The sequence below is a fragment of the Nothoprocta perdicaria genome, unplaced genomic scaffold, assembly GCF_003342845.1.
Source record: "Nothoprocta perdicaria isolate Ctin4 unplaced genomic scaffold, notPer1 scaffold_70, whole genome shotgun sequence".
Taxonomy (NCBI): domain Eukaryota; kingdom Metazoa; phylum Chordata; class Aves; order Tinamiformes; family Tinamidae; genus Nothoprocta; species Nothoprocta perdicaria.
This window is the reverse complement of record NW_020455977.1, coordinates 3,166,261-3,184,392: the sequence shown is the minus strand read 5'-3', so window position 1 is coordinate 3,184,392 and position 18,132 is coordinate 3,166,261. Positions and strand designations below refer to the sequence as shown.

Here is an 18,132-nt window from a genome sequence, read left to right as displayed (position 1 = left end):
AATTGTGTACTACTAATTAATGAATAGGGTCATTTTAGGACTCAGTGAAATCAACTGGAGAAGAAAAATCCAAAGAGAATTATGTGCACTTCTTTTATCTGTCCTTCTCTCTGTGCAGATATTTTGTCATCAAACACCTTTTATTCTCACCTCTGTCAGGTCACCACCAAGGTATGTCACCAGGAAGCATGAAGCAGAAGCAGCAGTGAAATGAGGCTGAAGTAGAACCATTTATTTCTTCATCCTTTGCTTCCAAGTGATGAACACTGTATATAATGTGATTTATTTAAGTGTTAAAAAACAGGGGCTGGTCAAAATAGTGAATTCTTTGCGTCTCCACTTACACACCAAGAAAATTCCTGGTATTTGGCTTTCATACTGCTCCTGAGAAAGTTTGCAGTCATTCCCTTTTTCAGATGTGTTTGTTCTGCACATTCAGGCTTAGAGGATACATTAGAAACACTTGTCCTTTCACTGTCTAGTTATTAAAAAGCAGTGATGATGGAGACCTAAGCAAACGGAAACAAAATGAAACTTTATCAAGAATGTCACTAGCAAGCTAGGACAGAGAAAGGAGCAAAAAAAAAAAGAAAAATAAGTGAAGGTCTGATGACTTAAGACAAAATCACAAGGGTTGCCTCATCAAAAATTTTCAAAATTGATACCTGTTTGATCATACAAAGGTTTGTTTTTACAGGGTCTTTAACCCATCCGTTATGGTATGTTCATTAGTATCTGTACTGAACAATTTTAGATAGATATCATGACATTCAGCAGTTAGTGTTCATTGAAGGAAGTACTATATATTAAGTATCAATGAAATACTTCATCTGGTCATTTAGATCTTTTGTATGAAAAAGAAATACAATATAGGCTACTTAACTCTTTAAACTAGGCAGCTATAATTAGTTTTATATTGCAAAGATATTCCTTGATTACTTTTAAGTTCTAAAAATATACTTTTGACTCTTCAAGTAAAATATAGCCATTAGGGGCTGAATATATGTATAAAACTAGACTGAATCCAGGTTTTTGAATGTAAAACAAAATCTAGTGACTCAATTTTAGTAGTATGATAGGATTTTCTGTGCAGTATATCATAATGGCCCAAATATCAACAAACCATAAAATATGCAAGTTTGTTTTCTGCACATATAAAGTCAGAGGAGTGAATGCCTTTTAGTTAAAGTTCCCTAAAATGTTTTGTTTAAGTGCCAGATCCAACAATGTACTAACACACATGCTTATGTTTAAGCATATGAGTATAGGAAGTCAGCCAAACACAGAAAAGTCAGCTAGAGGTTTATTTTTGAAACAGTGCATTGTTTATAATATACTTCACTGTTATATTTATAGATTTAGAAGAATTGATATCTTGTCTTCAAATAGAGGACATACCATATGACTTCTATCACAGAGGACATAGGATTTTTAAAGTAGGCCAGGGGAATTGGGCACCCAGTTCCTAACAGCTTTGTGACTCTAATACTCTGAGACTCTTTTTGAAGATGACACTGCATTAAGTATTTGCAATACTTATTGCAATGGAGCTGTCTGTTACTTTATGCAAGTTTGCTACAAGCAAGCTTATGAAAAGATTTTTACAGTTCTCAGAGCTTTTAAAGTATACTAAGTATACTAAGTATACTGAAATATTTTATATCAATTTCTCTTTGGCAAAAGAAAGAATATGCTTTTTTTTTTTTTTTTCTGGATGGCCTCGTGGGCCAAATGCTCAGTCCTTTGATGTCAATGGCAAAGACTGATTTAAATGAGACCAGAATTCATGGACTAAATCAGATATTTTTAAATGAATGCCATTTGAGATTGCAGAAGAAAAAATAAGCTCATAAATAGTTGCTATCTGTTTCAAGTCAAAGAGCATTTTTATCTCTGTGGGTCTATTTATAGTTTCAGGATAAGAAATTCTTATGCTTAGTAGCAAGAATTGATGAGGGAGACTTTCACATACTGAGAGAGAAGAAAAACATGAGTTGACTGTAATTTTCTGCATCTTTAGTCTAAAGAAAATTCATGAGTCTTGTAGCTAGGATACAGAAATTAATCCTGCTTAGTTAGGAAGACCTTAATTAAACACTTGCAGTTTTTTCACTTGAAATACAGTGCCTGTAGTACCCAAAACAGTCACTTCTCACTACTTCTTTTTCATCATCTTCTTAAAATACATCTTTGATGTTGACAATGGCAGATTAGCTTTTATATATATATAAAAGTGTGTGTATATATATATATATAATTTTTGCAGTTTAGTGTTTGTGCTGTTGCTATATTAGGACCAGGAATACAAATGGATTATTGTGAATCCTGAAGTGTTCCCATTTTTGCTGCTGGAATCCAGCTTCATACAATATTAGCAATCTGCTTCTATGTCAAAGCCAAATAGTGACAGTTGCAATAAGGAGTATTTGCTGCAGGCCACGGGTATGAAAATAGCACAGTGCTGCAAGCCTGCGTCATCAGGAACAAATCTTCCATTTGACTGTGACTGAATTTCCAAGTTTGATTTTAGATCATTTATTACTGAAATAGTTCTTAAGACTTTGTCGTAATGTAATGTTAAGAAATGCTGATTCAGTCTTCAAGGCATCAGTTCAAATATCTTTCTACTGCTTTTTGGATTTTTAATCTCTTATGCCTTTAATGAAATACCCTGTATTTAGGACAGCAAACTCTGTCTGTATAATATTCAAAGAGATACATGCTAGCCTTCAGAATGTTTCTGCCTCAATTCCTGCAAATATTTGTAATATATATGAGGGGCAGCACCTTTGCATCTTTAACTATGTCTTCATTTTTCCATTTTGAACTTGGACTCAGGATTGTTTTCTTGTGTATTTTGATGCTATTAGTGCATTTGCAGCAATGTAATATGCAATGTTTTAAATAGACCATACTTTGAAAGTGTATGAGCAGAATACATGCTTTAAACACTGATGTTTTTGTTAGGTGAAGAATTAGTTGGAGTGTGGTGGTGACATTTATCCTTTTTAGTTCAATTTTTATGTACAATACTGCTCTCATGCATGTATTTTAAAATGCCCTCAAAGTGACTAACATAATTGACAGTATTTTCTTTTTACTTTAAGATAATTGCATAGCGAAATACAAGATCACCATCCAAATAGGAGGTCAGATATCTGAAGCAGAATAAAATCTGCAATTATTTAAGCTTTTTATGGTTCATTGCCCTAGGTTTTCCTATGTGTGGAACATAAAGAAATGAGAATCTGYACCTTTTTTCGGGCATACCGACCCTTGTAGTGCAAAACTGGTAATGGTCATTGATGTACGGATCTAATTTCCTGTAAGATTAGGATGATTACCAACCTTGTTATCAATCCTTAGACAATATTAATGCTTTTATTTTTCTCTTTCCCTTCCCTTTCTCTGCTGCTATCTGCCCTCTGCCGTCATTTCTGCAATGAAAATTTGTTGAGTAGCTGAAACTCAGGTTTTAAAGTGCTGCTAGGAGCGGGCTTTTAATGGAAATAATTTCACTGCAGCAACATTAAACTGAAGAAAGCCAATATCAACACAGCCTTTCTGGGATGGGAAAGGAATGACTAGTTAAATGTGTAATTTTGTGGACAGATCTAGATCTTCATTTACTCATCAGTTTCCCAACTAAGGCTGAATATTTAAAAATGGTATTTTTCTTTTGAAGCATTATTGTTGATCAGTAAAAAGTAAGAACAGACTTTTCAGCAAGAAAGTGTTATTCATTCTGCAACAGTACTAATGCCCTCAGTACGTTCAGGATATAATCACCTCAGGATATAATCTCTCTCCAGGGAAAAGAAATATTTTAATTAGAACTTGATTGGGGGCCACACATTTTCTGTATGCTTTAATGCCTGACTGTATATAGAATATTATTTCATAAACACAGCTTTTTGTTTTAAGAATAATAGTTTTCAAAAACCCTTTTGGTGTATATATAGAAATAAAACAAAATACACATATCATAGAAATCTACAAGGCTGGCAGGGACTTCAAAACTAATCTTTATTATTCCCCACTATCTGAAATGGGATTGTACCTGTGTTTCTCCTGCAAATACATGTTCAATCAGTTCCAAGTCCTCCAACAGGCAATATTTCATGATCTCTGTATTCTAAGGCTTTACAGTCTTTAATATTAGAAAGAATTTCCTGTTGTCTAATCTGAGTATCTGTTGCTATAATCCGGTAGTCCTTGTCTATTCAGAGGGATAAGGGAGAAGAGTCTACTCTCTTATTTTTAGCTACATTCTACAGATTTAAAAGCTGTTTTTAATATATTCTCTTCATCTTCCATATGCTCAAATGAACAACACCAATATTTGGAGCATTTCTTTCAACATATTTCTTCGGCATTTCCCAGTTGGGCCACGTTTTCTAAACCTCTGATTCATTTCAGCTTCCTACCTTGCAACCCCTCCCTAAGTTAATAGGCAAGTTCTTCACTAATGAAATTGTTAAACAAGATTAGTTTGAACCTCTGCAGGAATCATCTATTGTGTTCTTCAAGCATCACAACACATACTGGGGTCTACAAGCCAAAGAATACTTATTTTGCCTGTTCTAATGGATGACAATAGATAAAGCATGTTCACAAGTAGAGCATACTATCAGTAAGGTATGTGTGAAATAAACTGAGCTATTTGCATTGTTAGCTACCTAAATCCAAGAGTATCCTCAATAAAATAATGAATATTTCTTGTAGAAGAATCTGCTGCTCAATAGATTTAAAATGGCAAAGCCGAGCACTGCAAAGCTTTTCCTCTCCAAAAGGGCATGACTGCATCTGCCCCTTGTCTCCTTCTGTTACTTATATTTCCCATCTTCTTCTCTGCCACTGCAGTCCTGTACCCTGAGAAGTACTTAACTACTAGAGAATATTGACATATAATTTTCTCTTTCTCTGGCACTGCGGAGATATTTAACAGGAAATAAGAGAGCTTCAGTGGAAGAAACAAAGTGATGGGAATACAATGCTCTCCAGAGGGATAATCTGTGTGCAGGACATTTAGACATCAAAGTGTGAGAGATCTGTTGGAATTCTGTAGGAGTTAAACCTGTCAGCTTCTTGTTGCTGTTAGGACTTGGATAGCATGTCTTTGGCAGAGAGGTAGGCCTCTTACACTTACCTGATGGAAACAAAATTCATCTGGAGGCTTGAAGAGCTTGCTAGGTTTACTGGTGCTATTGAGCACTGATGCTTAGAACTTAATCATACAAAATACTATTTATACCTTATTCACACCATAATCCTATTGTGTGCTTTCTTTCTCCTGGGTTTGAAAACTATTCAAAGGCCACTTGTTCTTAGATTCAGGCACTAATAGATTTAGGTATATAGCATGCTTAGTGTTTTTCTAAATATAAAATTGATACCCAGAAGTCTTATTGATGCTTGTGTAGATCTCAAATATAGAATGTTGTTTAATCACTAGCATATATTATTAGGATATGTGTAAATATGTATGTAAACTACCTATTAATAATTGTTATTCATTTAATATTAGTTTTGACTAAGATCAAGTGATGTGTCAATATTTTACTTTATCTGATATCAAGAATATCAAATTAATTTTAGTTTTGTGAGTACAGACTGTTAAAACTTTTCATCAACTACTTAATCAGAGAAAGTATTATGCAGCACTATGGAAACTTTTTATCTCTTTCACTGCCTATTATACTGGTAATTCATATGATATCTTTTAGTGATTTATCCTTCAGCTGTGCAATGCAACTTAATGACCTATCTTCTCAGTTTATGAATTCTGAATTTACTGGGTGTTAACAGAATGCTGGAACAGAATACATGACATTTTGATACATTGATATTTCTATGTTTAGTAAATACAAAAATTATAAAATGAAGGTCATATTTAGTTCATCACCATTTGTCACTTTTCAAACATGGCTAGGCTGTCTATGTGGTTACAGTATTAGGATGCAAACATGCAAGCATCAAGGGTCACCACCTTCTATTTTGTTTCCCTTCATTTCCTTCCTTTGCCCACAGACGTTGCCACAGGGACACCAGCAATATCAACAACAACAACTGTGGAAATCCGGAAAAGCAGTGTTATGACAACGGAGATCACCTCTAAAGTGGAGAAAATCCCCACAACAGCCACTAGCAGCACCGCATGCCCTTCTGTGGAGACAGAAGAAGAAAAAGCAAAAAGATTGCTGTACTGTTCACTATGCAAAGTCGCTGTCAACTCAGCCTCACAGCTGGAGGCGCACAACAGTGGTGAGATGGAGCAGTACTTGCTTTCTTCCTTTTTTTTTCCTTCTTTCTTAAGAGCTCTGCAATTATCTTCCCCTGAACAGATTAGATCTCTTGCAGCAGGGGACAAAGAGGTGGCAGAAAACTGGCAATTACATGGAATTCATTAACTATTAAAGAATAAAAATGATAAGCAAAGAGTCTTTCATAAAGGGGGAGGAAAGGAATTTTATTGCTTGTGAGTTACCCATTTTCTCCCATTTTAGCTTTTGCAGCTTCCAGACCTTATAAAACAAAGTGACAGCTCATGCCTCATTACCTTTGATGTTCAGAGTTCACATACTTTTGTTTATGGCAACTAGCAACCTGCGTGTGAATGCCTGTAATGTTGTGTGAATTCTAGCAAACTAAAGTTGAAACAGGGAGCATCAGTCAATTAGATTTCAATGGTGAGAGTTAGAATTCTCAGGTACATATTGTCTAATAACTATTGAAAATTATGGGTTTTTTTTTATTTTTTTTAAATTGGCTGAGAGTGGTTACTGCTTGAGAGTTCAATGGGCAATTGGTTATCTCTCTCTTTCTTAAACTTAAAACCTTTTCTAGTTAGTAGATTAAAAAGCATTCATAAGTACCAGTGATGGAGGAACATCATTCACTTTCACTGTTTTAAACATAATTTTCACTGAATTTGCAGTGAGCTGAGTTAAAAGATCATGAGATTTAGTATGGTAGCAGTCACCATCTATGATAGTCCTGTAAGAGTCCCCTTATTGTGTGCCAGCGGTTATCTAAGAGCATAATAAATAGAAGTGAGACATAGAAAGATAACCTCAGCTCTGGAAGATGAAGACAGAAATGATATACCTGCACCAAAGTGGGGAATGATCTTCTTATTTAATAAAATAAAGAAAAAAAAAGAAATAATTTTGGCATGGCTGTAGAATACATTTAAATTAAAACGGAAATGATAATTTGTTGGTATTCATGAGAAACAAAGCCTAATCAGTTTTGAATGCTGTGTTTGCTGTATGCCATTTTTTTTCAAATGATAGAAATTGAAGTTAATAAAACTGTACCCATTTAACCTATTTAGCTTTACATGAAGACTATATCATGCATTTTTCTGATCAAGATCAGAGCCATTATTGTGAATATTTGGACAAAACACCTCCAAATTTACTCTGCTGATATACTGTGCATATGCTCACTTGACTGTAGATGTGTACATGTGGATGCATGCAGTGATTACTACTAGAGCATCAATTCTGTGCATAGTAGTAGTCCATTATTATCAGAGACTACCTGTATGGAAGTCAGCAGTGCAAGAAAGTGTGTAGTCTGAATACAGGTGCAGCAACAGGACAGTTGTTTTCTATCCAACATTTATTTTAATAATAAATACAAGCAAAGTGCATAGTTCTCATGGTTTCTGACCAGGCCGTTGAGATCCAAAATTGTTGCCAGAAACCTCTATCCCTTTTTTGATTTGAGAACTAGTTAGTTAATTACAGATTCAAGTGTAAACTAACTAATGAATATTGTTTATCAATCCATTGAGGAGGACTAGAAATCAAAGCCAACAACATCTTTAATAGGTAAATTACTCTTCCTTTGCAACTGCAGTTCAAGTCTTATTAGCAGCAAGAATTAATGAGAAATGTCACACCCATTTAACTTCACATCAGGTTACCTGACTATGCCACTGCTTGTTGATGTGGCTGCTTTGTTCTAGTGTTTTACCTACAGATCCCTAATTAACCTACAGATACCTACAGATAAGTAATTAACTAAATATATAGCAGATGTGGCATATTAATACATCGGCAGTGGATTCAATACAGGCAAACACAGTCATGTTCCAAGGATAACACATGGCACCAACCTGAGGTTCATATATATTTTTTTATGTAGAAAACAAAACAAAACAACACACAATGAATGCAACCAAATTGCCAAAGTTTTTTCTGTTTCCCATTTCTAATGTCTCCAGGGACTAAGCACAAAACTATGCTGGAAGCTCGGAATGGAAGTGGAACCATAAAAGCGTTTCCCCGGGCAGGCGTAAAAGGCAAGGGACCTGTGAATAAAGGAAACACAGGCCTTCAGAACAAAACATTTCACTGTGAAATATGTGATGTGCACGTAAACTCTGAGACACAACTGAAACAGGTACTCAGCTAGTTTGCAGAGTGTGAATCCTTGGCATATTCTTTGTTTTCATGTTTTCATGGTGGTAAAGTACCAACACAATCAACATATGGCAATGTGACAGTTCACATCTAAATGAAGCTTGCAGATTTTGCCCTTTGCACTTGACCTTTGTGCTGTGTGTTTTGGTTTTSGTATGACTTTTCCTTGCACTGAAAAAGTGTGTGATTATATATCTTTTTAAAAAAGAGTTATGGAATCTCAGAGCTGAAATGTTACAACTGTCTTTAGACTACTCTTATTGTTGTGAGCTGATAAACCGTGCCATTTAGTGTCCTGCATGATATCTGCCTTGACAAAAATGTGGAGGTGGGTGCAATGAGTATTTTCACAGAACACTGACTGAATAACCTGCTTAGAAATGTGGGATAGATAAGATTTCTTTTTTTTTTGTCTTTCATCAGTGTTACTCTGTAACTGAGAAGCATGACCTCCAAGGAGCAATTACACTAAGTTATATTCAGTCATTCTTCAGATGAACAAAGCCTTTGTTCTGTAAAACAGAATTTTTTAATTCTGTGTGCCTTTTGGAATTAAATACTTGTTAAGGAACTTCACAAGAATGAAGATAAATTCTGTAATGGACAATAGCTATGTTTGTCTTATGTTTTCAGAAAAAAGAAATGCCCAATTCTTTCTTCTGCCTTTGTTCTTTTTGTGAGAACTCTTTTGAGAATGAAAATCAAAGTTGAAAAAAACATAGTTCTGAAAAAATCCCTTACATCTACTACGCAATAAAGTCCTTATAGAAGGATTCTTGTAAAATCTAATAGATTTTATGAAGAAGATAATGGACTTTGTGATTTTATTTCACTGTCACTTAGTTTGATATTTAATCATCTTTCAGCTGAAATCTTTAAAGTATCTCTGAGCTCCTTAGGGATTTAAAAATTTCATCCTTTTATTTTTTTGGATAGAGGACACTGCACTTCTAAAGTTTGTCCAAAATGGTAGCTTGAGTTTTATAGGTGCTTTACTATAGGGTCAGGTCCTTTTGAAGTCAGCTAGGGTAGGAAATACATTGACCACAGTGGAAGCAGGGTTGAACTAAGCACTTCTGAAAATCAGTGTCTTAGGTTCACAGAGGTGTAATACAAATCAGAGCAAACTTAAGTTCCCATTAATTACCAAACTAGTTAAAGTGATGCTAGTGTGGAGGCAGTAGCTTTCAATACTAAAGCAGCTTAAAGCAGAAGCTGAAGTCTGTTAAGGAAATAATGCTCATTATTTTTTTCTCCAATATATTCTTTTTAACAGCACATAAGCAGTAGAAGGCACAAAGACAGAGCTGCTGGAAAACCACCTAAACCTAAATACAGCCCTTACAACAAACTCCAAAAGGGAACACATCCTTTAGGGGTAAGCCAATCTCCTTCTTATTCACAAAACCCTTTTAGAAAATGTACGTGGAGAGGGGTAATTTAGGTRGTGGAAATGTCTGAATGAGCCCATAGAACCTATACGAGACTTTTCATTTATTTTGATGGGCTCTGGACTACAATCCGTGCATGCTTGTTTTGTAACTGCCCTGAACGACCTCAGAAAAAAAGCCTTGTTTTAAAGGTCATTAAACAGCAAGAGCAGAAAGAAATATCCAGATACCAAACAGGATCATTCCAGTTTTCACCAACCACAATAGTAGTGAAATGACTAAATAAAACTCTACAGACATAAAAAACTTTAATTCTATCCTAATTTAGAAAGCTACTCAAATAACAATTGAAACAATTAAAAAGAAATCCATCTTGCAGTTCATTCCACTTGGCTTCATCATAGTCCTTGTCACATTCCCAACTGCCAGTATAAGCTTTCTGAAGCACAGTTCTTGTTAGCTTCAAAGGACAAAAATAAAAAAAAAAAAAAAAGTTTACTTTTTAATAACAACCCTGTTAGGATTCTGCCATTAATCAAGAAATAGCTTATATTGTGGGTTGGAGAGTGAAGCATGTATCATTTATCTCCATCAGATAAACTGTGTGATTTTTGTGTGTGTGTGACATGGTTTCGTAAGGATTTACAGAGGGTTTTGGCAAGGGGGAGGGTGTTGACTCATTGGCCTCATGCAAATCTTCCACTCACTCATTGTCCATCCTCCTTAAGAGAGGCAGAGCTCTTTTCTCTGAAAGCCATTCTCCTCTGGTTGAACTAGCCCTTATTTTTCATGGCAACAGATAATTTGTTCTTTTTGGGACAGCCCTAATGGGTGGTGTATTTACCATTGTTCAGTTGGGTAGGCACTTTCCCAGATATCATAACACACTGTAGTGCATTGTTCTGGCACACTTGCGAGTAAGGAAATGACCCCATGTTTTTTTCTCAGTAATCAGTCTCCCCGCTTCAAGGGGACTAAGGTCTCCAACAGATATAAAACATACTGGAAGGAATAGAAAATATATAATTAGGAAAGTAGGATATGGAATAGTTATAGCCTTACTGACAGGATTATTATTCCTTTAGGAAATTCATTGCTTCCCAAAGGATGGAAATATCTATTAAATGACTGTTGCTATTACTGTGCACATAGTAATCCATTTATTTTTGTAATGATGATTTCTGAGAACTCCACGCAAAGCTATTCAGTTGCACAGACAAATAGCACCGCCAGTTTGTTTCTCCTGCTGTCTCATAGAATCATAGAATATTTGAGGTTGGAAGGGACCTTTAGACATCATCTAGTCCAACCACTCTGCACACGCAGGGTCACCTAGAGCATATTACACAGGATTGCATCCAAGAGGATTTTGAAGCTCTCCAGAGAAGGAGACTCCACAACCTCTCTTGGCAACCTGCTCCCTGAAGGTTCTGTCACCATCACTGCCAAGAACTTTTTCCTTAAGTTCCTGCAGAACTTTCAGTGCTTCAGTTTGTTGCTGTTTCCTCTAGTTCTATCTGTGGCCACCAGTGAAAAGTGGTTGGCCTCAGATCCCCCATCAGCCGTCTCTACTTCAGGCTGAACAGGCCCAGCTAGTGGGAGCCCAGAACTGGACACAGTACTCCAGATGTGGCCTCACCAGGGCTGTGTATAGGGGGACAATCACCTCTCTCGACCTACTGGAGAAGCTCTTCTTAATGCACCCCAGGACCCCATTGGCCTTCTTAGCCACCAGGGCACACTGCTGCCTCATGGTCATCTTGTCATCCACCATGACTCCCAGGGCCCTCTCTGCGGAGCTGTTCTCGAGCAGGTCAACCCCTAATCTGTACTGGTGTCCGGGGTTATTCCTCCCCAAGTTCAGGACCTTGCACTTGCCCTTGTTGAACTTCATGAGGTTTCTCATTGCCCAGTTCTCTAGTCTGTCCAGGTCCCTCTGGATGATGGCGCAGCCCTCAGGGCTATCAGCTACTCCTCCCAGTTTTGAGGGGGTACTCAGTCCTTTCATCCAGATCGTTGACGAATAAGTTGAACAGGACTGGACTGAGGACTCAGCACCACTGATCACCACCCTCTGGGCTCTGCCATCCAGCCAGTTTGCAATCCACCTCACCATCCACTCATCTATCCCAAATCCTTGGAGCTTGCCCAGGAGGATGTTGTGAGGGACAGTATCAAAAGCCTTGCTAAAATCCAGATAGATTATATCCACCACTCTCCCCTCATCTATCCAGCTAGTCATTCCTTTCACTCCCACAGTCCACACCATCACACTCCGCAGTTCAAACTTTAAGTGAGCAAAGAGGCAAAGGGTATTTAAAGAGGATAGAATGCTTTAGCAATAAACCAACAGATATATATAGCTGAATAGAAGCTACACTGAAAAAGGATAGGAACATTTCTCTATTTCATTTTTTGCTTTTGAACAGAAAAAAAAAATTCTGTCACTTCAAATGCATATGACCTATCAACAAGCCAAAGATGTACTAATTTTACTTTGATTATAAATGTTTTGATAAGCTCTAGACTTTATTAGCTTTCTTAACTCCTCACTATTTTTTCAAGTCGCTTATTGTCCCTTTATTCACTTCACTGTAATTCAAATGAATCTTACCTCTTCTGTCATCATTTTGACCTGTTATATAGTACTTACAGAGTGATTTGAAATGAATACACCTTGTACTGTATATGCTAAATATTTTTGGTTTGATAGTGTTGTGAAAGGAGAAAACATTTTAGTAAATTAAAAATAACATAGTTTTTAATATTTTTAATAAATAAAATATAATATAGTTTTTCTAGAACAGCATCTTTCCAATGCCATTTTCAGTATGACATTTATAATGTTTTGTCCAGCCTAGTTATGCGTGTTTCAGAGAAAAATGCTTTATGAATTCCCATGCTACAATTTCACAGTTTAAGAAATATTGTAATGCTGGGACTTATTTGGGATTTATTTGACTTCTCTGTAGTGAATGGCTCTGATGAAACACATCCCAGGAACTCATTTGGATGTTTTTTGGTACTTTTGTGTTGTGTGCGGGTTTTTTGTTTTTTTTTTTTTTTTTTTCTTTACTGCCTACTCTAAATAAGGCTAAAAACTAAATAAATATTAGGGAGAGAGAAACAAATAAAATATTCAGAAAGAGATGAAGACAACTTGGATCGGTGGATCTTGCACTGATCAAGAAGAAGATAAGATCTTTGATTAAGATATGTGCAATGAGGACACTTCTATCTAACAACCATATGTCCTCGGTTAAGAAAAGCATGGAATTTGGCCCCCTTTGAATATCTCTTCCAGAGCTTTAAAAGACCATGAGGCCAACAGAGTTGCCAGTATCCAGCTGGCTGGCAAAGGAACCTTTTGGAATACAGTGATAATGTAATGCTGAGTCTTGCCAGGCAATTCCTGTCCTTCCTTTCTAACTATTCACTCAACAAAGTACTGTTGAGTGGAAAATATCAAACTGATATAGTGCAAGACAACTATTCGAAATACTTTTCAATTTGAAGGATGAGCAACTGGTCTTTTCCTGTGGGTGAAAAGTGTCCATACTTGGACTGAGGTGAACCGCATCACTTACATGTTCTGAAGAAGGGACAGCAGCTCATCCCAGTTCATTAAGCCCACCTAGAGTCTAACAGAGCCAGTGGGAACTTTACCTTGTCATTGGGTGAAGTCTATATGTTTATCTCAGAATTATAAAACCAGAACAACAAAGTTATTCAGGCTTCTGGCTTTTCATTAGAAAATTAAAACTTGTTGTAGTCTACAGAAATTTGGGTAGACTATTCTGGTGTTCATTTGTGCACATACTAAATGTAAACACTCTAGACACAAATAATAATGGAACTCTCTGAGCATTTTGAATTAGTCTTTGATATAATAAACCATGATGCTTGAGATTATGACTGAGATTTTTTTTTTCTTCCTGGAAACCATAAATGAAGGATTTTCTGAATTGTATTTGGTATTGCACAGGCCCATGTTATACAAGTTTTTTAAAATAAAAGCTCCAGTGATTAGTTACAATGTCATAGTTTCACCCCTTTTTAAGTGATATAGACAAAAGCTTTTCATGATTATATTTTTTGAATATCTGACACTTTTCCACGGTCTTTGTATGACTTAATAGTATCTGTGTAAAGAAGAGCTTCTGAAGACAGAGCAAGACAATGTAGGGCAGTGCCCATAGATTTTACCACCAATATGAATACATGAGAAGTTAAGAGATTTTCATAACTTGTGCAATTTAAGCGTTTTTGAGTTACTTGTTACAGGCACAAGATAATAAAGAGCAGTTAACTGGAGATTTTAATCAGAACTTACATCCTGCCAGTAATAAAAATAGAAGTATCTTCTTAGTCATACCAGAGAATAGGATATGTTTTCATTTGTTATCATGAAGCTGTCCAGATAAAAGTGTCTAATTGATGGCTAATTCTTTCTTATTTAATTCTTGTAGGGTACGTGTAGCTTTACTTTGATGCTGATTGCCAGCTCCTCTTTACATTTGCTTTGATTTCTCCTATCATATTAAGTTATAAGTCTCAGTGATCAGATGTGAGCCCACAGCCAAACAAATATTGAAACACTTTGTCCTACACAAAATCCTGCTCACTGTTGTTCAATGTGCAGGAGATCATATCTCCTGTCACAACCCTGCAGCTCGTAGTGTCACTAACCAGAGCAATGCCCTTCTTTCTTGATTTTCCACTTACAATCTAAGTTAAGCTTTCTGTCATGTAGCTAATATGAACAAATTATCTCTCTCTGTTTGTTTGTTTTCTCTCTTCCCCACAGGTAAAATTAGTATTTTCAAAGGAACCTTCAAAGCCGATGGCTCCGCGAATCTTACCAAATCCGCTAGCAGCTGCAGCAGCAGCTGCTGCTGTGGCTGTGAATTCCCCCTTCAGTCTTCGAACAGCCCCAGCAGCTACCCTTTTCCAGACTTCAGCACTTCCTCCAGCACTCCTACGACCAGCTCCAGGGCCTATACGGACCACCCATACTCCTGTGCTGTTTGCTCCTTATTGAACTCCAAACAGGAATTAATTGTACTGCAATAATTTTTCAAATCAAATCATACAAAAAAAAAAAAAAAAAAAAAAAAAAAAAAAAAAAAAGAAAAAAAAAGAAGAACATTGAACTATGCAGTGTTTATTTATAGTTTAAAGTATATATGAAGAGCCAGGACTTTTGATAGAGAACTGAACAAATTCTAGAAGGGGGAATGGGTGGTATTTTCTCCAGATGAGAGCATTCCTCTTGAGTATTGATCATTTTAGAACTGATCTCCAGCATTGACTTGTAGTGTCATATAAAAAAAAGCCTTTTGACTGTGCTTTTTGGCACATATTTCCCTGCAATGTCTTTCCTGCTTTATGAAACAACTTACAAATTTGTCTAAAGGGCATTAACTGGTTCCAATGTACATAAAATACTTTATTCTGTAGATTAAAGAAGAAGGAAAAAAGAAACACTGTGAATAGTAGTACCCTTCCCAATCCTCCTGCCAAATCAGCAGTTACTGGGTATTTATCTGAACAAAAGTAGTTACAATAGATGTCTTGTAAAACAGTAGTATTGTGTCTCTATCTATGCCACTAGGTTTCTAACTGAGTTGCAAAAGATAAAATGAACAAATTATGTCACTTTGGTAAGTAGTCAAAAATGATGACAATAATCATTGAGCTATTCCTGGTGAGCAAAATGAATTTCCTCACCTGCAGAAAAATGAGCATGAAGATAATCTATGGTCAGGACAAAGTAAATGATAAAGAAGATTTAGTGAAAAAAAAAGTAAATCCATATGCTGTACACAGAGTAGGGCAAACTTTTATTTAACTGAGAACGTATGTGTACAGTGTGTGTATATCCAAAAGTAATGCATACAGGATTGGCTACTGTTTAAGGCATGCCAGTTGACAGAAAAAAAAAAAAAAAAAAAMCACTTTTAATAAAACAGGCATGACACTTCAGTGTTGAGCAGAGAGAAGGCACAAATGGATTACATAACTAGCAAATGAAAAACAAGAGAGAAATCCTGGCCTCATTTAAGTCAATATAAGGTTCCCCCTGACTGCAATGTAGCCAGAATTTTATCCCAAGAATGGCACATATTCTTTTTATATCATACCAGTGGGAGTGTCTGTAGATACAGGTAACATATTTTTGCTATAGGCTTAGTCTTAGAAAAAGATCTATTCTCTTGTTTTATTTCCTGCTGATGTGATATAAAATGTTTTAATATACATATAAAATCTAAACAGCAACACATGAGATACATATTAAGAGATAACTGCACATTGTGGGTTTGGAGTAAATAAAATCTTTAGGATCTGAAGGGACCCTTGAATTCTGTAGCTGACCTTTATGTATAGACAGCTTAAAGCCTTATGCATTTACTATGAGGCTTAAAGGGGTTGACCGTGTCCCTTTAAAGTAAGATTTATCAGGGGTATATATAGATATATTGTATATATGTTAGAGTAAGAAAAATAACTTATAAACAGAAGATCTACTATATAAAATAATTATATAACCATTGACTTTCACATGTGGGTCACTATGTGGTAAGTAACAAACAACAGAGAAAAAAATAGACATGTCTTGAATCTGATTCTTGCTGCCTGCTTTTTCCCATAGGGAGCTGAAAAGTATCTATAAATATTTTGGGGTGTGCTGCTGAGTCACATGCAACCACTCTGATGTGTAGCTAAGTGAAATGCCTACCATACATTTAGGAGGAATAAAAATTAAAAACATAAGTTAAGTTTAGATGGGAAGATAATTTAAAAGATTTTATTAAAATGTAGTAATGCAAAACATTGACCACGTGGTTGCTATCTAATACTGCCTGTGGTTAATACGAACTGTTGTGAGATCTAGAGAATGGGAATATACAACACTTTGACTGGCAGTTCTTCAGTGAGCCTTCCATATACATTGGTATTTGCCATTTTTTAAACCTCTCTGCATATAGATTTTATAAAAAAATATATATAAAAAGAAAGAGGTTCCATGGATATCTGTGTCCAAAGAATTCCAAAGAGATACATTTATTTATCTACAAGTATTAAAATAAGTTCTATATTATGTATATGTATGCCATCCAGTTTATTTGCAATGTTTGTGCCTTGAAATCAAACAGGCTTTTGGTTGTATTTAGTTCACTCTGTGATGATGATTTCAGGGCTGGTTACAAGCTGGATTGCTTTGGCCCAATTCCCAAAAGAGAAGAGTATGGGTAAGTTCCTGAAGCCAAGTTTAAGCACCTAAATAACTAGGTGCTGACGTTTAAAAGGGCTCCATACTCTACAGCTCCCAGTAAAGAGGCAGTAAAAAAGGGCAGCCTTGAAAGTCTGGGCCTACCATTTATTTGGAAAAATGTTTCCACTTATTTGGGTATATATCCTAGTAACATTAAACTCCTCTTTGCAAAATCTTGGCCTTGGGTGTTTTTAAGTGTATTTTCAACCTTCCTTCTTTTTGCAGAAGCTGTAATGCCATTGCCAGCTGTGTGCAAATTCCTCCTTGAACAGGGGAATGAAAGTGGTTTCTAGCTGTGCTCGGTGAACTTGTCTCCAGAGCCTTTTGTAATAGTCCATGGAATTAGTGTTTTGTTGAATGAGCCAAGGAGGACTGATGTTCTGGGAAGGGAGATGGGCTGGGAAGAAACTTCCTCCCATGAGAAGATGCACAGAATGGAAAAGAAGAGATCGTAGGCTCCCAAGCACAGCATTCGGTACATGGATACCTGCTGTACGTCCTGCTGTGCTGTCGTGGCGCCATTAAAAGCAACAAGCTGATCCTTGCCAGAACATTGTGGCATGTATGGAGGCACAGTACTAAGGGCAGAGTTAACACAAATGTTTCTAGAAACAAGAGAGTCCTTCCAACTATTTACATCTGCTAATTTGCACTGACACTTTCAGTTGTCTTGGACCTCTTTTGTCACAGTGCTCTATGGAACAAGTTTTTGTTCACACAAGTCTCTTTTAACTTTCAGCTGTAAACAACAAAACTCAATTCTTTTTATGTCTCTTACTCACTACCTAATAAAGGATAAAGCCTAAATGTTAGAATGTATAGTGGATTTTCTATGCCTTGCTATTTCACCCTCTCATGGTTGGTGACAAATCAACATACATGGGATGTTAGCATAACAGTTTCATATTATGTATATATCTGTATATGCTTATATATGTCTGTATATAAATACACACACATACATTGATGTACATGTCTATATGTACGTGTACACATGTATGTGTATATATGTATATGCTTACATATATAAAAA

The 18,132-nt window shown here is 36.1% G+C and overlaps 1 protein-coding gene across 2 annotated transcripts in view; it reads left to right on the top strand.

The window, feature by feature from the left end:
- Positions 1 to 17,453, top strand: part of ZNF385D (zinc finger protein 385D) — a 150,001-nt gene extending 132,548 nt beyond the window's left edge. For both annotated transcript variants that reach the window (XM_026050788.1, XM_026050789.1), the window contains 4 exons: positions 6,031 to 6,264; positions 8,234 to 8,412; positions 9,709 to 9,810; positions 14,631 to 17,453. In XM_026050788.1, coding sequence (XP_025906573.1) covers positions 6,031 to 6,264; positions 8,234 to 8,412; positions 9,709 to 9,810; positions 14,631 to 14,864 — 749 coding nt within the window. In that variant the 3' untranslated portion in view covers positions 14,865 to 17,453. The remainder of the gene's footprint in view (positions 1 to 6,030; positions 6,265 to 8,233; positions 8,413 to 9,708; positions 9,811 to 14,630) is intronic.
- The last annotated feature ends 679 nt before the right edge of the window (positions 17,454 to 18,132 follow it).